At 42.4% G+C, this 22,973-nt stretch overlaps 2 protein-coding genes across 4 annotated transcripts; both read right to left on the reverse strand.

Moving 5' to 3' along the window:
* Window positions 1-1,257: 1,257 nt before the first annotated feature.
* LOC139553697 (serine/arginine repetitive matrix protein 1-like) lies at window positions 1,258-16,879 on the reverse strand. Of its 3 annotated transcripts, none has more exons than XM_071366284.1 (16): window positions 16,739-16,879; window positions 15,557-15,646; window positions 15,279-15,401; window positions 13,113-13,283; window positions 12,682-12,767; window positions 12,338-12,577; window positions 11,908-12,213; window positions 11,535-11,776; window positions 10,889-10,969; window positions 10,711-10,779; window positions 10,389-10,527; window positions 10,203-10,283; window positions 9,588-10,076; window positions 9,279-9,471; window positions 8,836-9,021; window positions 1,258-2,190 (listed from the first exon to the last, which is right to left on the reverse strand). In XM_071366284.1, the coding sequence occupies exons 1-16, from the start codon at window positions 16,757-16,759 to the stop codon at window positions 2,179-2,181; spliced, it is 2,529 nt and encodes an 842-aa protein (XP_071222385.1). In that variant the 5' UTR covers window positions 16,760-16,879; the 3' UTR covers window positions 1,258-2,178. The 3 variants fall into 3 exon arrangements, with proteins under 3 accessions (XP_071222385.1, XP_071222384.1, XP_071222386.1); XM_071366283.1 differs by having other exon boundaries at window positions 1,258-2,197; XM_071366285.1 differs by lacking the exons at window positions 15,279-15,401; window positions 15,557-15,646; window positions 16,739-16,879 and adding an exon at window positions 14,887-15,013 and having other exon boundaries at window positions 1,258-2,197.
* Window positions 16,880-17,765: 886 nt separating this feature from the next.
* Window positions 17,766-22,590, reverse strand: LOC139553700 (L-threonine 3-dehydrogenase, mitochondrial-like). The gene is made up of 9 exons (XM_071366291.1): window positions 22,506-22,590; window positions 22,032-22,239; window positions 21,217-21,259; window positions 20,952-21,022; window positions 20,393-20,542; window positions 20,111-20,283; window positions 19,693-19,783; window positions 19,323-19,592; window positions 17,766-19,038 (listed from the first exon to the last, which is right to left on the reverse strand). The coding sequence occupies exons 2-9, from the start codon at window positions 22,222-22,224 to the stop codon at window positions 18,893-18,895; spliced, it is 1,137 nt and encodes a 378-aa protein (XP_071222392.1). The 5' UTR covers window positions 22,225-22,239; window positions 22,506-22,590; the 3' UTR covers window positions 17,766-18,892.
* Between the last annotated feature and the right edge of the window lie 383 nt (window positions 22,591-22,973).

Consider the following 22,973-nt stretch of genomic DNA (forward strand, 5'->3'; position numbering starts at 1 on the left):
GCGCAAGTATAAATACCATGGGACCACGCAGCCGTAATACCGCTCAGGAAGGAGACATGCTGTCTCCTAGAGATTAACTGCTCTGGTGCGAAAAGTGCAAATCAATCCCAGAACAGCAGCAAAGGACCTTGTGAAGATGTTGGAGGAAACAGGTACAAAAGTATCTATATCCACAGTAAAATGAGTCCTATAATCGACAAACTGAAAGGCCGCTCAGCAAGGAAGAAGCCACTGCTCCAAAACCGACCAAGATTGTACTTTTGAAGAAATGTCCTCTGGTCTGATGAAACAAAAACATAACTGTTTTGCCGTAATGATCATTGTTATGTTTGGAGGAAAAGGGGGATGCTTGCAAGCCGAAGAACACCATCCCAACTGTGAAGCACAGGGGTGGCAGCATCATGTTGTGGGGCTGCTTTGCTGCAGGATGGACTGGTGCACTTCACAAAATAGATGGCATCATGAGGGAAGAAAATTATGTGGATATATTGAAGCAACATCTCAAGACATCAGTCAGGAAGTTAAAGCTTGGTCGCAAATGGGTCTTCCAAATGGACAATGACCCCAAGCATACTTCCAAAGTTGTGGCAAAATGGCTTAAAGAACAAAGTCAAGGTATTGGAGTGGCCATCACAAAGACCTGACCTTAGTCCTATAGAAAATGTGTAGGCAGAACTACAAAAAGCATGTGCGAGCAAGGAGGCCTACAAACCTAACTCAGTTACACCAGCTCTCTCAGGAGGAATGGGTCAAAATTCACCCAACTTACTGTGGGAAGCTTGTGGAAGGCTACCCAAAACGTTTGACCCAAGTTAGACAATTTAAAGGCAATGCTACCAAATACTAATTGAGTATGTATACTTGCCCCACTAAGGATTGAGATGAAATAAATAATTCTCTCTATGACATTTCACATTCGTACAAATAAATGTGGTGATCCTAATTGACCTAAGACAGGGAATTCTTACCAGGATTAAAATGTCAGGAATTGTGAAACTGAGTTTTAAATGTATTCGGCTAAGGTGTATGTAAACTTCCGACTTCAACTGTAGATTGATGAGGATTTAACAAATTGGTTTTATCCATTTTAGAATAAGGCTGTGCTGTAACAAAATGTGGAAAAAGTCAAGGGGTCTGAATACTTTCCGAAGGCACTGTACATAGTGTGGTGCAGGACTATTTGCAATGGACACCACTATGTTACAGTGCACCTTTTACAAGTTTCATGCTGCACAATTAACTTTCATGTTTACAAAATTATCATTTTTTATATAAAACATATTTTAATTTTGAAAGGATGACAAATGCAGGAGTTTTTAAATACAAGTCAAATAGCACTTCCACAGCAATGAACGGCTTAATGCAAAAGAGTGGACCAGCATGAACTCAAAGTATGACTGCATATCAACCCATGTGGGAAATCAAACCCCTGCTCTCTGGTGAGGTCAGAGACCATTAGAATCATGGGAAAAAAGGTCTAGTTCTTTTTAAAACGTGACTTTTTCAAAGCCAGAATTTACTGCAATGTCAAACACCTCTATTACATAACAAAAAAAGGGAAAATCCAACTGTTATCCATTTTAGAGAGCAAACAGCATTCCCGCACCATACAATGCCCGCTGACAAAAGGGACAGATTTAATCTGTGCATTTGCTTTTGTTTAGTCCATTTCATGCACATCAGAGGAGAGACTCGCTGGCTGCACATGCAATCCTAAATTACCACAGTTGAATATTTTGTATGTTATAGAACGAGAGATGTAGAAGCTTGTACAATGCAAGCTTCATAATGAAAGACTTCCCCTCTAAGATCCTATCTTGAAAATTGAGGGATCGAACAAATATACTTCTACATTGGATATAAGCAATAACACATTTTGGGTCAAAGATACGGGAAAAAATTAAATTGGAAGATCGCGTGTGACAATTCAAGCGCTTGATAAAAAAACATCCGTCAATAGATGAGCAAACCTGTAAAAACAAAACTAAAGAACAAACAATTTGTACATTCTAAAGCTGAACCAGGTTAAAGACAAATAAAATAAAGTGTATGGAAGATTTGGAGGAGGGAGGGGTGTGGTCGGGCTTCAAGACAGTGGCGGGGACAGCTTTCCAGCTTTCCTCATGGAACGCAGTGCCTTCTCTCGCAGGTGCTTCTCCAGGTCGTCCAGACGCTCTTCTACTTCACTGTCTGATTCCTTAAAGAAAGGTAGCATTAATTATATCATATTTCGGTTACGTTGCAAGGTAGGTGTGATCATGTAGCAGGATGCTTCAAAGTAATAGAATAAAGAAATACATTAGCTGATGACATGCAATAAATGATAGCAGTGCACCATTCAACTTCTACAACAATGTCTATGTTCATTTTGATTGAAATAAATGGGATGCTTAGATGTAGGGCTGGGGGGGTAAACCTTATTTACTACAGTACCAGCCAAAAGTTTTAAAACACCTTCTCATTCAAGGGTTCTTTATTTTTTACTATTTTCCACTGTAGAATAATAGTGAAGACATCACAACTATAAAATAACACATGGAATCATGTAAACTCAGCAAAAAAAGAAACCTCCCTTTTTCAGGACCCTATCTTTCAAAGATAATTCGTAAATATCAAAATAACTTCACAGAGCTTCATTGTAAAGGGTTTAACGTTTAACGTTTACGTTAAAAAAATACCTAAAGTTGTATTACAAAAGTAGTTTGAAATGTTTGGACAAAGCTTACAGGTAACTTTTGAGATATTTTGTAGTCACGTTGCGCAAGTTGGAACCGGTGTTTTTCTGGATCAAACGTGCCAAATAAATGGACATTTTGGATATACATCGACGGAATTAATCGCACAAAAGGACCATTTGTGATGTTTATGGGACATATTGGAGTCCCAACAGAAGAAGCTCGTCAAAGGTAAGGCATGAATTATATCTTTATTTCTGCGTTTTGTGTCACGCCTGGAGGGTTGAAATATGGTCTGTGTTTGCTTGGGTGCTATCCTCAGATAATAGCATCATTTGCTTTCGCCGTAAAGCATTTTTGAAATCTGACACGTTGGCTGGATTCACAACAAGTGTAGCTTTAATTTGGTATATTGAATGTGTGATTTCATCAAAGTTGAATTTTTATAGTAATTTATTTGAATTTGGCACTCTGCATTTTCACTGGATGTTGGCCAGTTGGGACTCCCAGAGAGGTTAAGACACTAACAGCTTACAGATGGTAGGCAATGAAGGTCACAGTTATGAAAACCTAGGACACTAGAGACCTTTCTACTGACTCTGAAAAACAACAAAAGAAAGATGCCCAGGGTCCCTGCTCATCCGCGTGAACGTGCCTTAGGCATGATGCAAAGAGGCATGAGGACTGCAGATGTGGCCAGGGCAATAAATTGCAATGTCCGTACTGTGAGACGCCTAAGACAGCACTACAGGGAGACAGGACGGACAGTTGATTGTGTAACACCTGCACAGGATCGGTACATTCGAACATCACACCTGCGGGACAGGTACAAGATGGCAACAACTGCCCGAGTTACACCAGGAACGCACAATCCCTCCATCAGTGCTCAGACTGTCCGCAATAGGCTGAGAGGCTGGCTGAGGGCTTATAGGCTTGTTGTAAGGCAGGTCCTCACCATCGCCTATGGGCACAAACCCACCGTCGCTGGACCAGACAGGACTGGCAAATAGTGCTCTTCACTGACGAGTCGCGGTTTTGTCTCACCAGGGGTGATGGTCGGATTCACATTTATCGTCAAAGGAATGAGCGTTACACCGAGGCCTGTACTCTGGAGTGGGATCAATTTGGAGGGTCCATCATGGTCTGGGGGCGGTGTGTCACAGCATTATCGGACTGAGCTTGTTGTCATTGCAAGCAATCAACGCTGTGCAATACAGGGAAGACATCCTCCTCCCTCATGTGGTACCCTTCCTACAGGCTCATCCTGATATGACCCTCCAGCATGACAATGCCACCAGCCATACTGCTCGTTCTGTGCAAGACAGGAATGTCAGTGTTCTGCCATGGCCAGTGAAGAGCCTGGATCTCAATCCAGTTGAGCACGCCTGGGACCTGTTGGATCGGAGGGTGAGGGCTAGGGCCATTCCCCCCAGAAATGTCCGGAAACTTGCAGGTGCCTTGGTGGAAGAGTGGGGTAACATCTCACAGCAAGAACTGGCAAATCTGATGCAGTCCATGAGGAGATGCACTGCAGTACTTAATGCAGCTGGTGGTGACACCAGATACTGACCGTTACTTTTGATTTTGCCTCCCCTTTGTTCAGGGACACATTCCATTTCTGTTAGTCACATGTCTGTGGAACTTGTTCCGTTTATGTCTCAATTGTTGAATCTTATGTTCATACAAATATTTCCACATGTTAAGTTTGCTGAAAATAAGACGCAGTTGACTGAGACGTTTCTTTTTTTGCTCAGTTTAGTAACCAAAAAGTGTTCAACAAATCAAAATATATTTGATATGAGATTCTTCAAAGCAGCGACCCTTTGCCTTGACTATAGCTTTGCACACTTGGCATTTTCTCAACCAGCTCCATGAGGTAGTCACCTGGAATGCATTTCAATTAACAGGTGTGCCTTGATAAAAGTTCATTTGTGGAATGTCCTTAATGCGCCAATCAGTTGTGTTGTGACATGGTAGGGGTGGTATAAAGAAGATAGCCCTATTTGGTAAAATACCAAGTCCATATGTCAAGAACAGCTCAAATAAGCAAAGAGAAACAACAGTCCATCATTACTTTAAGACATGAAGGTCAGTCAACATGGAAGATTCCCAGTACTTTGAAAGTTTTTTCAAGTGTGGTCGTTAAAACCATCAAGCGTTCTGATGAAAGTGGCTGACGAGTACCACCACAAGAAAGGAAGACCCAGAGTTTCTGCTGCAGCAAATAAGTTCATTAGTTACCAGCCTTAGAAATTACAGCTGTTGGAGTCGGCTAAACATTGAACATTGAGATATTAAATAAATGATAGAGACAAAGCCTTGAAAATAAAGAGTTTGTAAAAAGCCAGAAGGCTTTGGAATGTGTTTGATGGAGGAGAGGAGAGCGATGTGTTGATATAGGGAAGACAGATGGATATCTGTGGATTAGGAGGTGAGGGGTGAGGTCAGTTCCCCTTAAGGGAGTAATCAGGGTTGGTATCTGGTTACCTTTCCTGTGGAGCAATAAACTGTAAGGAGGAAGAGTGTCTTAAGTAGGATGTATATAAACTGTGGTGTCTGAAATGTTTTGCTGTCTGATTTCAGCTGTACAGAACCCTTGGGAAGAATAAACTTGGTTAAAGCTTCTCTAGTGTCCGTGGGTTATTTACTCTGAAAAATAAGAACCTAACAGCCCAAATAAATGCTTCAAAGAGTTCAAGTAACAGACATCAACTGTTCTGAGGAGATCTCTGCATGTGCGGTTCCCATGGTGAAGCATGGAGGTGGTGTGATGGTGCTTTGCTGGTGACACTATCAGTGATTTATTTAGAATTCAAGGCACACTTAACTAGCATGGCTACCCCAGCATTCTGCAGCGATAGTCCCTCTAAGCGCAAACCAGATGGGATGGCATATAATTTTTTCCCCAACAGGACAATGACCCAAAACACACCTCCAGGCTGTGTAAGGGATATTTGACCAAGGAGAGTGATGGTGCTGCATCAGATGACCTGGCCTCCACAATCACCCGACCTCAACCTAATTGAGATGGTTTGGGATGAGTTGGACCGCAGAGTGAAGGAAAAGCAGCCAATAAGTGCTCAGCATATGTGAGAACTCCTTCGAGACTGTTGGAAAAGCATTCCAGGTGAAGCTGGTTGAGAGAATGCCAAGAGTGTGCATAGCTGTCAAAGGTTAAGGGTGGCTACCTTAAAGAATCTCAAATAAAATTGATTGTTACTACATGATTCCATGTGTTATTTCATAGCTTTGATGTCTTCACTATTATTCTAATATGTAGAAAATAGTAAAAATAAAGCAAACCCTTGAATGAGTAGGTGTCCAAACTTTTGACTGGTACTGTAGACCAGTTTGGATTTTTACTTTACCTTTCTACAAATGGTATATTAATGTATGGTTTGTTAAATGTAATAACCACAGATGAAACTGGTGAAAATTATGGCAATTCCATTTTTACCGCCAGTAAGTTTAACAGCTGAGAACGGCCAACTTGCTAGCAAGAGCTTTAAATGCAGTCAGACTTCTCTATGAATGCTCGTTCCATCTTTTTAGTCTAGTCCCGCTCGCTCCTCTGTATGTGCACATTCCCACTAACTCACAAACCAAGCCCATGCCACCCACAACAGAGCACGCCTCTGACAAGCAGTTCCAAATCAATCTTTTGGTTTGGTCCAACAGAATCAGTTATATGGATATCAAAAAAAGTAGACATTGTATTACTGTAATAAAGAACTTAGCCATTATAACGATACCTTGTTTGTCTCAACTCCCCAAATTGTGCGCAGAGAAGACACTACTGAAAATAGGAATATCAATGAACATTGATCCTGGAAGATTGCTACGTTTGTCAGCGTGCGGAATGAAGGTACCGCTAGCAGCATTTTAGCCACAGTGTTGTGGTAGCTGTTTAGTCTTCTGTAAATTTGAAATGAGCATAAAAGCATTTATATAAGGAATTGCCAACTCGTTCTCATTCTGTGAAATAAGCATCTTCCTATCCAGCTATGCCACTTGATTTCAACATTAAAACAAAGTGAGCAGGCTAGCATGCTGTTCAAACAAGTGGAGATAGATAGGAAAGTGATTAGCAGTTCAACTGTTCTACCTTGATAGCTAGCTAATAGATCCAAGTTGGCTAGAATTGAAATATAAAGATTAGCTGGCTACTCATCAGCACATGGGCGTGTGCTTGGCAGATTGTTTATGAGACCTGTGTAAATTTTCTATAATGCATTCTCCTGCTACAAGAGCTTGGTCATTATTAGTGGCTGTGAATTGTTCAGGTTAAATAAGTAACAAAAGGGGCATTTTCATAGAAAGACAACTTCTTATGGCTGCAGGGGCAGTATTGAGTAGCTTGGATGAAAGGTGCACAGAGGTGCCCAGAGTAAACGGCCGGCTCCTCAGTCATAGTTGCTAATATATGCATATTATTATTAGTATTGATAGAAAACACTGACGTTTCTAAAACTGTTTGAATTATGTCTGTGAGTATAACAGAACTCATATGGCAGGAAAAAACCTGAGAAGTTCCACTTCCTGTTTGGATTTTTTCTGGGGCTGGTATATTTTCAACCAAGCTCCCATTGAAATTACAGCGAGATATGGATGAGTTTTCACTTCCTACGGCTTCCACTAGATGTCAGTCAATAGAACTTTGTCTGATGACTAATGTGAAGGGAGGCCGAAGGAGACAGGAATGATTCACCACTGCCATGAAATGACCACGCGCGTTCACGTGAGAGGCAGCTCCGCTTCATCGCTCAACTGAAGTCAATGTAATTCTCTGGTTGGAACGTTATTCAAGATGTATGTTAACAACATTCTAAAGATTGATTCAATACATCGTTTGACATGTTTCTACTGACTGTTATGGAACTTTTGGACATTTCGTCACGTTATAGTGGACGCGCTTTGTGACTTTGGAATTGTTTACCAAACGCGCTAACCAAAGTAGCTAATTGGACATAAATAACGGACATTATCGAACAAATCAAGCATTTATTGTGGACCTGAGATTCCTAGGACTGCATTCTGATGAAGTTCAAAGGTAAGGAAACATTTATCATGTATTTTCTGGTTTCTGTTGACTCCAACATGGAGCTAATTTTACTATTGTTCTGAGCTCCGTCTCAGATTATTGCATGGTTTGCTTTTTCCGTAAAGTTTTTTTAAAATCTGACACAGCGGCTGCATTAAGGAGAGGTACATCTATAATTCCATGTGTATAACTTGTATTATCATCTACATTTATGATGAGTATTTCTGTTGAAACGATGTGGCTATGCACTATCACTGGATGTTTTTGGAACTAGTGAATGTAACGCGCCAATGTAAACTCAGATTGTTTGTTATAAATATGAACTTTATCAAATAAAACATGCATGTATTGTGTAACATGAAGTCCTATGAGTGTCATCTGATGAAGATCAAAGGTTAGTGATGAATTTCTTTCTGACTGCTATCTTTCGCTGGAAAAATGGCTGTGCTTATTGTGGTTTGATGTGACCTAACAATTATTTGTAGTGCTTTCGCTGAAAAGCATATTTGAAATCGGACATTTTGGTGGGATTAACAACAATAATACCTTTAAAATGGTATAAGACACATGTATGTCTGAGGAATTTTAATTATGAGATTTCTGTTTTTTTTAATTGGCGCACTGCACTTTCACTGGCTGTTGTCATATCATCCCGTTAGCGGGATTGCAGCCATAAGAAGTTAAAAGCCAGATCAGTGACTACTGCAAAATGGCAGGTTAAACTATTTTGATAAAATCATTTATTCATGGGTCCTATGGTTGTGGAAGGCTGACTGTTAGAAATGCAGCGTATTGACCTTCAATTGTACAACAAAGGTAATTGAGAAAACATCTAGATGTAAATTGTTAGGAAAGAAATGTAGATTTTATTTTTAGGCCTTACTGCCCCACCCTAATTTAAGTTTGATTGAACAGTATCAAACAATCAGAATGGAGACAGACCCATTAAAACCATTTACAATTTATTTGTTGCCGCTCTAATGTCATTATAGGATAAACTAAATACGGTCAAATTTGAAAAATAAAATGTCCTCATTGCCCACCCCTACTTAGACACTAGTGGAGCTGATATGTGAAGCAGGCTAAACCCCCTCAGTAAATCAGAAGAGTAGACTTCACCTTTTTAAGGTCGGAGTCTCCATCCCCTTCCATCCACAGTTTCTCCTGGCCATCCCCAGCAGCCACCGGCACTCCACTCTTGTCCTTCTTGTGTTTCTTGTGTTTCTTGTGCTTCTTGTCCTTCTTATGTTTCTTCTCCTTCTTATGTTTCTTGTTTTTCTTTCCTCCAGCCTCGGTGTCTGAATTCTGAGATGGAGAGGACAAAGCAGAGTGACTAAGTATTTAATTGGCAGTTGGGCCAAGAAGAGGGTGTGATGACGGACATCATTGGTTAAACTATTTTACCGTCGACCACCACATCAAGTCATCATAGTATTAGTACACAGAAACACACAACAGCTATTACTCACATGAGAACGCTTCCCCAACTAGCCACTTAGTTGAGTCAAACACATTTTTAAATCTCACGTTGTACTATTAACAGACAGCAGCTTTAAACTCACCTTGTTTGGAGAAGGGCTGCCAGAGCCGCTGCTGGCCTTTTTGGCCAGAGGGGCTGATGGCGAGCCACTGGCCGAGCAGCCCGATGAGGGGAAGCCTGAGGCTGGGGCCGGCCGCTTCAAGGCTCCTGGTTTAGGAGAACCAGACGGGGACCTTGATGACGCTCTCCTCATAGGCTGGGGGCTCTGAGAGGCTCTGATAGAGACAGAAAAAAATGTGATATCTGGAAAATACATCTAAAAAGCGAGGAGTGAGTTGTTGCTGTGCAGCACCTGCTTTGGCATCAATAAGACCAATTAGAAGCTGCTTACCTCTGGTTCTTGCGGGGCTCTGGTGTCCGGGACACCCTGCGGATTGCCCTGTTGCTGTGTGAGGGGGACACCTGGCGCCTCTGGCCAGGTGGAGAGGTGCCCGAGGAGTCAAAGCGCCCCTGAGGACTAGCGGACCCACGCATGGCCCGACCACGGTTGGCAGGGGAGGGGGAGAGGCGGTTACTGTGAACAGCAGGGGGGGAGCGAGTGTCCCGGCCTGGCCGGTTGGATGGGAGCATGGGGCTCCTCCTGTGTCGGGGGGGAGAGGTGGGGAGGGGAGGTGTGCGTCTCTTTTGGGGAGGGGGACTCCTGCGCTTCGGGGACCTGGAGGGACGGCGCTTGGGCATCGGGGAAAGGCGTTTGGGAGGGGGAGACCCTGATAGCCTTCTCTTCTGTGGGCCCAGGGGAGTAGGGCTGTAGCGCCGCTGGATGGGGGGAGAGTACCGCCTGGGGGAGGGGGAGCGTCTGCGAGGAGGTGGAGAGGGAGACCTGGGGGAACAGAGGAGCACATACGAGCCAAGTTATTCTTTGATTCTCAGGTGTGGTACACAATTTTGGACAATGCTCAGTACTGAGGGAATCAGAGGGAAAAAAAGAGTAGCAAAAGGTTTTTACCTGCGTCTCGGAGGAGGAGAGGGAGATCTGCGACGGCGTGGGGGAGATCTACGTCCTCCAGGAGAGAGGGAGCGTCTTTTTCTGTAGAGGGAAAACAATTAAACGAGGAACGCATGATGTGGGCAAAACCTCTAAACTTTAATCATGACAGTGAGAGAGGGATAGGAGAAACCGTCCATAGCTGACCGGGGGGAGCAGTCCCTGTGTCGTCTCCTGGGGGAGGAGGGGGAGCAACTGCGCCTCCTCCTGACATTCCCGTTCCTTGCCGCTGGCCCCCCGCCCGGCCTCTTGGACCCCTCGTCCTCTGAGGAGGATGATCCAGTATCTGTAACCAATCCAAAAGTAGACAGCACACATCATTTCCCAGTAGCAACATAAGGTGGCCGTTTAAAAGGAAAAACACGTAGATGGGGATTTGGGCACAACTTCAAGACCCACGAGATGAGGGTGCAAGATGAGACGGCTAGCAAAAAAGATGGGGTGAGGGACAAATAAAAACAATTATAACCTGAAGACGTCTCCCGATTCTGCCTGCGATACTGACGTCGCTGCTGCACAGGATCTGCGGTAGCGCCCTCTGAAAAGCAAAGCAGTGAGTCTCCATTCAGTGCTAGAGAAAACACAAAGATCCACCCACACCCATGGTGCATCACACCACACAGACAAACACTAGAAGGCAGACTCACCTGATTCCGATGCCTCAGAATGCCTGGGTTTTGGAACAGGAGACAGTGAATCATTCCTTGATCCTGGCTTCTTCTTTAAACCTAAAGATCAATAAGACGCTTTAGGGGCCCAAAGTCTTTCCAGAAAGATTCATTCACAAATACACTTACTTGTATAACACCAGTGGTAGGACTGATACATTCTGGTTTCAGCAGCCCGAAAATAAGTTTATGATTCAGTAGTTTCCATTAGCCCCGGACTGCCATTGAGCTCCCGCTAAGGACCTCAAGTGTCATACTTCTGTAACCAGGCCTGCCTAGGAATCAAGTAATCCAGGGATTTAAAATGAAAAATAAGTTTCCAGGTCACTGAGTTCAACAGGCAAAGGGCATCTTCTGGCTGTATAGACATAGCCACCCCTGGTAGATTTTGTAGACGAAAGGTGTATGTGTATCACACTCAGAGACTGATCATGTGACAAGACGTCACTGACAAGGTGAGGGAGTCCCACGTCTGAGATGGTGAGGAAGTTCGATAGGGATGATGGGCCAAGTTCAGCACAGCCCTTTGTAAACTCTGATAGTACTTAATGTACATTAGAGCAGGGATGAGCAGGTGGCATGTAGCTATATTTAGAATGGAGAGAAGTAAGAAAAACCAACATACCAGCTGATCTGGACGGGGAGGCTGAGGACCGGCCCTTTCTAGCCCGAGGGGAGGCAGAGCGTCGGGCCTTCCCAGAGGGGCTACCATTGGGGGCTCTTCTCCTGGAGGGGCTGAGGGAGGGATCAGCTGCGTGGCCGCGGGGCTGTTTCCTGGGAGGTGTGGTTGACGTTCTCTTCATGGCCTTCTGAGGTGAGCGAGGCGTGGAGGAGTTGCTCCCAGAAGATGGGGAGCGAGAGCGCCGCCTATTGGACAAACAAAGCACAAATCAACCACAATGCAGGTTTACATGCTGTTTGGTAAATTGGCTAGTTAATGACAGCTTCAGTAATGGACACTTCTGCACTCTGCTACACTTGCATGGCCCTCCACTCACCTGCGGACAGGGGAGCGACTGCGCCTGTGTCTGGGGCCTGGGGGGCCACGTCTGGGGGGGCTCCTACGACGAGGGGACATCCGTCTCCTGGGGCTCGGCCTCCGGCGTGGGGAGTAAGATCTGGAGCGCGATTTAGGTCGTCTGCGGGAATGGGAGCGAGAGCGGTGACGGGGCCTGTCCCTCCTGCCGTCCTTCTCCCGGGGCTTGGGCCTCTCCTCCTTTTTAGAAGCCTTACCCGGGGAGGGTTCTTTGACCTTCATCACAGAGTCAGGTACCACAACCACAGTGTGCGGCTTCACCAAATCACTTGAAAATTAAAAACATACCACAAATTAGATTCAATTATTACAAATCTAGAAATACCAAATCAGGAAAAAATCACATCCCTGAATATTGCCAGATATAGTCGGTGCCCAAACCATCATCTTACCTGGTGGAAGAGGCCTCCTGAATGACTGGCTCAGGTACGGCGCTCTCAGAGGTGTCTGGCTCTGGCTGGGGCTCCTCAGTGCTCTGGGGCAATGTAACACTGACCAGGGTGACGGCTGGGGCTGTTGGTGGAGGGGAGCTGCTGGGACTGGGCTTACGCCTCGGGGAGCGGGAGTGACTCCGCTTTCTCTCCCGCTTCACTGGAGACCGTCGCCGTGGAGACTGTGACCTTGACTTCCTCCTGTACGACAACAAACAATGTGATAAGAATAAATGCCACATGAACCATCTTTAAACATTGATGGACGTTGACTTCAAGGGATTTTATTTAGTGTGATTTCTCACCTTCTGGGGCTCTCCCTTTCTCTGTTATCTTTGTTTTCCTTCTTCTCATCAATCTTCTTCAGAGAGGCAAGCTTCTCCTGCTCAATCTGCAACAAATAAATCTTATTGGTCACATACACATATTTAGCAGATGATATTGCGGGTGAAGAGAAATGCTTGTGTTCCTAGCTCCAACAGTGCAATAGTACCTAAAAACTCACAAATCTGAAAGTAAAAGAATGGAATTAAGAAATATATAAATATTAGGAGGAGCAATGTTGGAGTGGCATCGAATAAAACACAGTATATACACATATGAAATTAGTAAAACAGTATGTAAATATTATTAAAGTGACTAGTGTTCCACAGAAAAGAACATGCAAGGCCAAAGCCGTAAAACACATGTGCATGACACCAATGTGGTGATTGTGAGATTGTGTCTGGTTGCTCACCTGTCTCTGTTTGATCTCCTCTTTCTTCTGTTCCAGAAAGGCGGAGGGGATACCGGCAATGTTGTCCTGGGCACTGAGCAGCAGAGGCCACAGGTCCCTCATAAACTCTCTGGCATTCTTCCCATTCAGGAAGCCCGTCAGGTTGATCTGCATCATCTTACTGTCCGGGTGCTGCAACACACACCAAGGGGGAGAGAAACACACCAATTTAACATGGAGGGAGAACTCGCGAGAGCGAGAAGGGGGGGGGGGGTCTCGCTCAGACGACTGCCTTCCCCTTTGTTTCCTCACTAAGCTACACCTGCCTGCTAAATAATGGCAGCCACCTTCATAACAAAAGACAATAGCTACAGTATATGACCGCTGGGCCCCAAAGCAGACAGTCATTGCAACCTAACAAACTTTTGTTGACTTGAGGCTGTGATTCCTTATCTCCACCCCATTAATTAGGTAATTGAAACCCGAAACTGAGAATAGCTGAGGGGAGACATAAGTGCTAGTGCTACATCATCCATGTAAAGGACACCCACTGCATGCATCAAGGCTGACTTAACCTTCATAAAATATAATCTAATAAATATTTAACTATCCCACCCATCACCATTACTGTCAATAATCTTGATCATAAATAACTAGTCTTCCTGTCCTGTTGTTCTCGGCCTCCCCACAGTCTATTCTTTGAGAGATGAACAGATATCCACAAAACAGAGTGCATCAAAACCCAAAACTGCAAGTACAGTCCCGGTGTCTTCAGTGTGTCCCGCGGGATCAGTGGGTATGGAGCGCCCGAGTCTCCTGCAGAAAGAGACGCTCCCTTGGCTTGCTTCCGCCTCCCTACTGCTTGAGACTCAACCACCTTCAGTTTATTGTTATATCATTTATCTAAATTGCAAGAGACGAACAAGCAATAATGAGTGCACAAGACATTTAAAAAAGGGGTTTTATTTCAACATCTAAGTCAAGAATGAAAGTTAGATACCCCTTTATCTAAATAATAATGACTAATAAGGCCTTTATCATTACTGTGATGTTATAGCATTATAACATAATTGCACAGAAATGAAAATCGGTAAGGTGTAGTTGAATGTATTTTCCCCTCTCAGTATTAGGCTAAGTTGACTAAAACAGATAGTACCTTTACGAGATTCCAGCAACATATTAGTATGAATAAAAGTCATCCTAGGATTGCTGTGAGTCATGCACCATTCATAAAAATAAGTTGTTGATTAATTATTAGGCTTCAGTACAGTTAAACATTTCCTTTTTCTACATCCAAGGTTTCATCCAGTGTATTATATCACAAATGTCCCTTTGAAGTCATGTTTTATAGGCCAAATGCTACTTAGGTGGGGGGGAAAATGAAGGCGATTATAATACACAAGTATAATTTGAACCATGCAATTGGACTTCCCAAATTGGGGGGCAATGAAATGTAACAAACTGGAGGGAAAACTTGGCCAACAAGTGCACTGATGCAACTTATAATTTATGCAGAATAGGGTCCATGTGCATTGCAATGGATAATTTTAAAAGCACTGTTTTTCCCACAGCCCAGAATGAAGATACTACAGATGTCATTATACTCTACTCAAATAAAAGGGGGATCAATAGCCTAACAATTGAAGCCTCTCAACTTTAACACACTCCAAAGATAGGATACAGAGGAGATATAAAAGACAAACTAGTGGCGCAATTCAAAGGTATATGGAGAAAATGGCATGGCATTGTCCAAGTGTTTCTATCACTAGCATGTTGATCCCTGACCATAACTCACCTCAAACCACACACTGCATCAGGGAGAGTTGGGCTCAGTGACACTTTGGGCTCAGCAGAGAGCTAATAAGGTGTTGGTGCTATACTTCTGATGCAAGGTATAACATCCATATTGGTTCAGGCCTTTTGAATCATAAATCACATCATCATTAGAAAACTGTGGCACAAAGGCACTTTGTCATATATCACAGCAACAACTTTGTGTCATTCAAATTATGTATTTTTCCTTTACACTGGACACCGGTGGTAGCTCTTTCCCCATCTGCATTTATATTGCGTTTTTTCTAAGCAATACACTTTGTTACATCAACCTATCTTTTCCTCATTAAGTTTATAGAACTAACATCTGATGCATGTACAAGAAAAGGAAGGAATTGGAGTCAATAGTATTACCTTTTCTTCTAGCTGGTTAAAAATGAATTCTATGACGACATCATCCTCGAACCCCAGGATCTCCGTCACTCGCTGAGTGATCCAAGGTTTGATGACCTCCAGGTTCACCTTGGTCATATCCACCTAGGGAAGGAAGAATTAATTACCAACTTAAACCCATTCCACACTTAAACAAAAATCAGGCTATACAGAAGCTACAGCCAATACCATATAATTAGTTGTGGGTACCCTGAGAATTCAATTAGAAGATGTGCTAAAAGCAGTGTTGTTTATCATACCTTCTTTTCCAGACATTCTGCAAATTTCAGTTGCTTTAGAAGTTTCTTCTGCTTGTTGCTGAAGCGATTGTCCTGTTCTGCACTTGTGCCCTGTATGAGACAAGTACAAAACAACAGTTTACATAACTACTAGCTATATTAACTATTTCAATGATAAATGTTGGTTCTTTATTATTTGTACTTATCCCTTTAGCAGAAACTAGCTACATACGTCACAACATGGTGAAACATAACGTAAGCTAGCTGCAACTTTTGAAACAAGACTTAATTGAATAAATAGGTGTCAAACAAAGTGGAAAATAAGTACCTAGCTAAGCAAAACCCTTGTTATGGAGATAAATGTGAGTTTATGTTGCTAGCTTGCCAACTACACTGAACAAAAATATAAAAGTGTTGGTCCCATGTTTCATGAGCTGAAATAAAAAATCCTAGAAATGATCCATACACACAAAAGCGTTTTTCTTTCAAATTTTGTTTACATCTGTTAGTGAGCATTTCTCCTTTGCCAAGATAATCCATCCACCTGACAGGTGTGGCATATCAAGAAGATGATAAAACAGCATGATCATTACATGTTGACGAGTATTTCTGTCTAATGAAGCCATTTTGTGGGGTGAAAACTAATTCTGATTGGCTGGGCCTATGCCCCCCAAGGCCCAACCATGGCTGCACCCTGCCCAGTCATGTGAAATCCATAGATTACGGTTTATTTTATTTAAATTGACTGATTTCCTTATAGGAACTGTAACTATAAGGAAATAAAATCTTTGAAATTGCTGCATGTAGCGTTTATATTTTTGTTCAGTATAGTTGTGCTAATCTCGATGTGAGCTGAGGCCCGAGTAGACATGCCCCGCCTCTTGTCTGGTTAAAATAAACCAAACCAATTTTGCAACCAACAAGTCTAACACTAGGTAACACATGTAGCTATTTATCACCTATAGTTACTGTACATCAGTAATGAACATAGTTTGAAATGGAAACACACAACCTACGCAAAACATAAATATATCTAGCTAGGCTAGTTTAATGCAGCCGCCATCTTTACATTAGCTTCTCATTGCAGCGGAATGGCGCACGAGCTCGTCTGTCTATAATGGCACATATTTACAAACCTAAAGGAATGTACTATACATTTGGAACACCATTCAACAATTAATAGTAACATTGTAAATATCTTACGCGGAAGAATCCCGCGTCCATGTTATTAGCCGAGAAAGATGTAAAAGCGGTTGATAGCAGAGTCTGGCGAAAGACGTACTACCAAACCCCAGCATACAACGCGCGACAGAACTCCTCCTTTACAGCAGAACGGAAGAAGTAAATGGGAAGATGACGAAATTATTATTTTTTGCTGTCAGAGTTTTAATTATGTTTTTTTAGTTACTGTTGCCAAATTACATCGACCTATAATTTAAATATCATACATTTTGTCGTGAATAGTATGTATATGTTGCAGCCTGATACCACAGATAGAACAATGAACCATATATTTCACCGGATGTATAAATGTGAGGCATCCGGTTGGAGTTACCGCTCACTACCAAATATGATGTTGAGAGGAAGCCCGGTGACCGGCAGTGGAATAATGTGGAGCGAGATGAATGTTAGTCGACATTCTGCAAATTTTCTCATCGATTAAACATTTGATCTCCATACAGTTTTCTGTTTCCAAAACTAAAATCTGTAACAAACAGAGTGGAATGCGTTTTGTAAAAGTCACCCTTTGCCAAAGTTGTAAAAAATGGCGTTGTTTAGAAGGAGTGCAAGGGCGAATGGAGAAATTGCACAGGCACACTTCGCAGAGTAGGCGTTCCCTAACGGAAATATGCAAATAAATGCTAAAATACGCCAATAGGATCTCACTAGCTCGTGCTTGGCTATGCCCATCCCCTTGCTTGTTCTTTCCACAGTGATTAACTTGCTCCCATTGAAAACGACAGGCTCTGGTCTATCTTGAGTTAGTAATACAAATATTTGCTGATACTGTAGGCAACATTCTCTCTCAATCAACTGTAGGTCTATGTATCTTTTGCACAAATTATTTATTTGAATTTCAGCCCAACTTATTGCTAGATTTATGAAACCCTAATATGTAGTTCAGAAGGATTGAACGATATAGGCCTAGATCTGTTCATTAACACACAGTAGACCTACCAGTTAGCCTATTACCATAATAAATAACCTGAAAGCAAATAACAAAACAGAATGAGCAAATTAAGAGATTTATTCAATTTATGATCAAAAGTACACTGCAATTTTGTTCATTACTCACAAATATATTTCTAATTAGTTGTCAATTAAAAATAAGGCTTCAATTCTGAATTTATTTGGTACCCATTTGTACTCAAAATCACACTAACTGTAAAGAAATGTGGAGATGTTTGAAAATGTACTGAAGTTGTGTTGTAAAGGCAGGCCTTTTGTAAACATTGTGGATTTTCTATTTCTTCTGATAGTTGTCCCTATATCTCTCACTGCTCCTGTGTCATTTCACTGTTCCCTCTATATTACCCTAACGCAGCAGGCCAGGAAGGAAATCACTGTGCCCTCTATACTACCCTAATACAGCAGGCAAGGAGAAACATTTCCTATGAGCACTAACTTTGCTGATAACTTCTTTATTAAGGAAAAATGTACCTACTATGACTGTGATATGTGGTTGTCTCCCCTAGCTATGTTAAGATGAATGCACTAACTGTAAATCGCTCTGGATAAGACTGCTAAATGACGTACTGTGAATGTAAAATGTAAATGAAACCATTTGAGATACTGGAGATACTGGAAACTGAAGGTATGACTAACTATATGTAAAATAATTTGCCTGAAGCCTATTTCCCCCAGACGTTTAAGGCCTATGTTAAACCTGCTATGATATTAAAATTCTCTATCACATTTAAAACAACATAAACTGAAGACAGTCACAACAGAAGAGAATGGTTGACACTATGGTTCCCTGAAAAGAGTAAAGCTGCTATTATGAGAGTGTGTGCTTGTTGCCTGTTACTTGTGTGTGGTGTGTGTGTGTGTGTGTGTGTGTGTGTGTGTGTGTGTGTGTGTGTGTGTGTGTGTGTGTGTGTGTGTGTGTGTGTGTGTGTGTGTGTGTGTGTGTGTGTGTGTGTGTCTGTGGTGTCAGTGTCCACTGTTGTGGAAAGTTGAGTGGTTCTGGCTGAAGATGACAGGTTTGAAAATAGTGTATTTTTATCCTGATTTACAGAAGAGTCCTGGTTTGGAGATGATGCTAAGGAAAGAGGGTCTGTTGTGATAGGCAGACCCAGGCTGAAGCGGACTTAAGGGAATAGTGATTGGTAGGTCACTCTCTGTGGGCGGGACCTGCTAGCTGACTGGCAGTCCGGCGTTGGTCCTCTTGTCACGGATGGAGCTCAGCATGTCTGAGACGAGCTCCTCAAGCCCATATGTCGACTTCCAGCCCCAATCTCTCCGTGCGTTGGAGTCATCAAACCTCACCGGCCAGCTGTCCGCTGCACAATCAAGGTCAAGAGTTTTTACATATCACAACTTAATAAGACTGTATGATGACATCATTCATGACTGGTGACCGTGTGAAAAATGAACATGCAAGGCTTCCAATATTTAATAGTACTAGAAAAATAAAATTGATTTATTTATATCTACTCTATACACTATGAAGGAGAAAAGTTTCTATATACTTCTGCTATGGCTTATTTCAAATCATACATCTTGAAGTTCAATAACACTACACAGAACATCAGACACACACCATTAAGCTGAACAATGAACATACCAATTGTCTGGCGGACAGAGTCAGGGTTATAGGTGACCTTGAGGTGGGGCAGGTGCTTGCGGATTTCCGTGGCCACTTCCTCAGGGGTGAAGCTCATGGCATCGATGTTGTATGTGCGCAGCGACAGCTGGCATTCCGGGGCCTGCATGAACTCCACAGTCGCACGGTGGCAGTCACCAACATGCATCATCGGCAGTCGCGTGTCAGCGCGTAAATAGCAATCGTGGTGACCCGTGCTGAGGGCATCATGAAAAATCTGGACAGCATAGTCTATGGGAGGGCAAAAATTTACACAGAATGTATTGGAATATATCCCTATAATGGTGACATTAATACTTTAATAAATGATTAAATGATAAATATGGGTTACCTGTTGTTCCTCCCCCAGTCTGTGTGTTAGCTGAGATGACGCCAGGATAGCGTAGGCAGCGGAAGTCCAGTCCATACTTGTGATGAAGATACTAATAGAGAGAGATTTAACACAATCGAAGGTACAGCAAATAACCAGCAAAAGCATATTTCTGCAGCATACTTCTCTTAATCTGCCCTATCTGCTGTGTTAATGAATTTACTTACTCTCTCTGAAAAAGATAAATGGCAAAACGATCTCGCTTTTCTTTCTAGATTCCTCTGTCTATAAGAGAGGACCGGCAGGTTGTGTGTGTGTGTGCATGCGTGCAGAAGTGTGCATTAGACAGCGATGTGGTTGCATTATGACTGCATCTACGACTGTTTGTGTGTGCATGTACAGTATGTATGTTTGTATGTGTGAACATAACAGGTCACACCTCCCCCATCAGTTCGCCATGCACTTTGGACACCCCATAAATGGTGCGAGGCCTCTGGACACACAGGTCAGGTGCAGGGTCACGGGGAGAAGAAGGGCCAAAGGCTCCGATGGTGCTGGGGACAAAGAGACGTAAACAGCTCTCCAGAGCCAGGTCCAGCACATTATGAAGCCCTAGAAAGTACAGCAAAGAGAGAATCTTTAGACAAAAACATACAAAACATACAAAAAGGGTGGTGCCCTGGATACTGTGATAGCTTTTGTGTGTGATCCTGGAGCTGACCTGTGATATTGATCTTGCGTGCTAGGGCCACATTGGCCTCTCCCACAACACTGAGTAGAGCGCTGTAATGTACCAGCCAGGTGATGCGGTTATTCACCACCAACTCTCTGAGGTTCTTATAGTCCAACACATCAGCATACACAAACGGGCCTGAGGGAGAAGAGAAGAGAGAGACAAAGAGTTTGATAAGACTTTTTGAGACTTAAATAGCATTAGTTATTTTGTAAAGGTGTTCACTAACAGAGAACAAACTGTATAAAAATAAAGAAAGTTATACACTATATTTTTTCCCAAAATTGTAATGGGTAGACCAAACCAACATTTCAGGTTTACCCATTGTTGGGTGTATATATATGTAGAGTGTACAACTTTCTTTATTTTTAATACAGTTTTATACAGTTTATTCTCCGTATTTTGGGCTGAAATGCTTAGGAAACCTAAGTTAGGAGACATGTTCTTTCATGCAGAAAATAAGAGGATTTGATAAGCACAGTATGGAGATGTGCATGGTATAGAGATTAAGAGAGAATTGTTGATCAGTCCAAAAAAGAAAACGTACCACTTCTGCACACTTCTGGTGGAGGCTTCTTGATATCCGACAGGATAACGTTTTCTGTTCCGTACTGTTTCCTACACATTGATATTCAATTAATATCTGCAATTTCAGTTAATTCCTGAATTTACTGTATTTAACTGGAGTGAACCCCAGAATCCAAACTATCTATTTGTAGATGTTAAATGAGAATTCTACAATCTGGGGAAGATTCAGGCTATCAACATCTTTTACCCTTTGAAGAAAAGATTGCTCTTTAGTTTTTTCTCACCTCAGGATTTCTGCAAGCCCCACACCTAACTGTCCAAGACCACCTTTCCATGAAGAGAAAATAAATAGTACAATGCAGAATTAATAAGAATTCATAAAACAACACATCATCTCAATTGTTAATTTGTATTTGCTCAAAAGGTCTCAAAATCGAGAATATATGGGTGAAAATGTGTTTCTTGTGTACAATATCAGAAAAAAATTGGTCTGGATGTTTTTTCATATTCTGCTCCAACCAGGCTGTGACCTTTTTTTGTTTTCACCAAAGCTTTATGTAGCCTAGAGACAAAAACTGGCCTCAAGCTATTATTCTGCCAGTGGTCACTCGCTGGGGCCTTTTTGTCCCTAGCACAGTCTGCTCACAGCCTATTGTAGTGAGGGAAAATAGGATTGCCACTTACTAAACAGTGAACACAAATCTAAATGACAAAAACGAGATTGACAACATGCCATTGCTGTTGTTAAAACATTTAAACAAATTTTTATATTTTCATAAACAAATCAAATGTATTTATAAAGCCATTTTTACATCAGCAGATGTCACAAAGTGCTTATACAGAAACCCAGGCTAAAACCCCAAACAGCAAGCTATGCAGATATAGAAGCACGGTGGTTAGGAAAAACTCCATAGAAAAGCAGGAACCTAGGAAGAAACCTAGAGTGGAACCAGGATCTGAGGGGTGGCCAGTCATCTTCTGTCTGTGTCGGTTGAAGATTATAAACACATATATAAAGCATATATAGCCTATGGTCCATAAAGTGTTATTTGCTATTTGAGATTTTTTTTTAAATACAATTTTTTTTAAATGGTTTAACCTGTGATGAGAATTCGTGGGTTCTCCGCAGGAGGTAGGTCAATGGAATCTTGACTGGTCCACCGGCTGATCTTTCGGGGCGACCAACTAAAACCCCGGAATGACAAACTACGTGCCCAGCTGCGACAGCCATGGCACAACGAGCCGAATAGAGCTGCAGCGGAGGGCACACAGACCCGCATACCCGATAGCATGTCGAGCTGCTGCCCCTGAGGAAAAAGTTCGAACAAAGACAAGAGGCTATGTTATCTATTTCATCCGTCAAATCAATCTTTCTCAGTAGGAAATTACACCACGTAGGTCATAGACACTATTAATTCTACGGATTTATGTAAGTTGACCATGTTAGGTTTAGGCCAATAAGTTAGTTATGTAACATTGTTGTTTAATTTAAAACATCAACTTTATAGTGTTCGTATTGACTGGAACACCACGCGTTATGTATCAGAAGAATTAATAGAAAACAACATTTTACCTGTGTGCTGACAAAAACCTGGAATCTGTCTCTGTTGATCGTGCCAACCACTTGTTGACCAAAATGAAGCTTTACAGATCGCACAAGCGCATCCCACACTAGGCTAATAAACTAATTGATGTAAATTGCGCTGATAACACGATTTCGTGGTATTTAACTCTTAGAATTAAAAGATTAGGCTACCCCCCGATTGGTCACTGAATAAGCGCACCGAGCATCCATTGGGTAACTACATGGCTGAAGAAAGTCATCCTGGGATACGTGGTTTTCCTCGTTATGATGTAAGAACGCGAGAGGTCACGACTCAATTGTAAATTACTACAATATCCAGCCTGCTACGCTATAGGGCCAACATGTGGGCAAACATGCTGACTACCTGCTCACAGGGGATTTGTATTGTTGCAATGTTGAATGTTGAACAGGGCTGCAGTGTAGAGGCTTACGTCAGAGTCAGAGAGGGGATTAAAA

This window comes from Salvelinus alpinus, chromosome 25 (assembly GCF_045679555.1).
Source record: "Salvelinus alpinus chromosome 25, SLU_Salpinus.1, whole genome shotgun sequence".
Taxonomy (NCBI): Eukaryota; Metazoa; Chordata; class Actinopteri; order Salmoniformes; family Salmonidae; genus Salvelinus; species Salvelinus alpinus.

Coding starts and splice junctions, on each gene's coding strand:
- LOC139553697 (XM_071366283.1), bottom strand. CDS start 16,759: ATGGACGCGGGATTCTTCCGC. Junction 9,022..9,278: donor GCAGCCCTTCTCCAAACAAG/GTGAGTTTAAAG, acceptor TCTCCATCTCAG/AATTCAGACACCGAGGCTGG. Junction 2,198..8,835: donor GAGACTCCGACCTTAAAAAG/GTGAAGTCTACT, acceptor CCTTTCTTTAAG/GAATCAGACAGTGAAGTAGA.
- LOC139553700 (XM_071366291.1), bottom strand. CDS start 22,224: ATGCTATCGGGTATGCGGGTCTGTGTGCCCTCCGCTGCAGCTCTATTC. Junction 19,784..20,110: donor ATGGCGAACTGATGGGGGAG/GTGTGACCTGTT, acceptor TCTCTCTATTAG/TATCTTCATCACAAGTATGG. Junction 19,593..19,692: donor GACTGGGGGAGGAACAACAG/GTAACCCATATT, acceptor GCCCTCCCATAG/ACTATGCTGTCCAGATTTTT.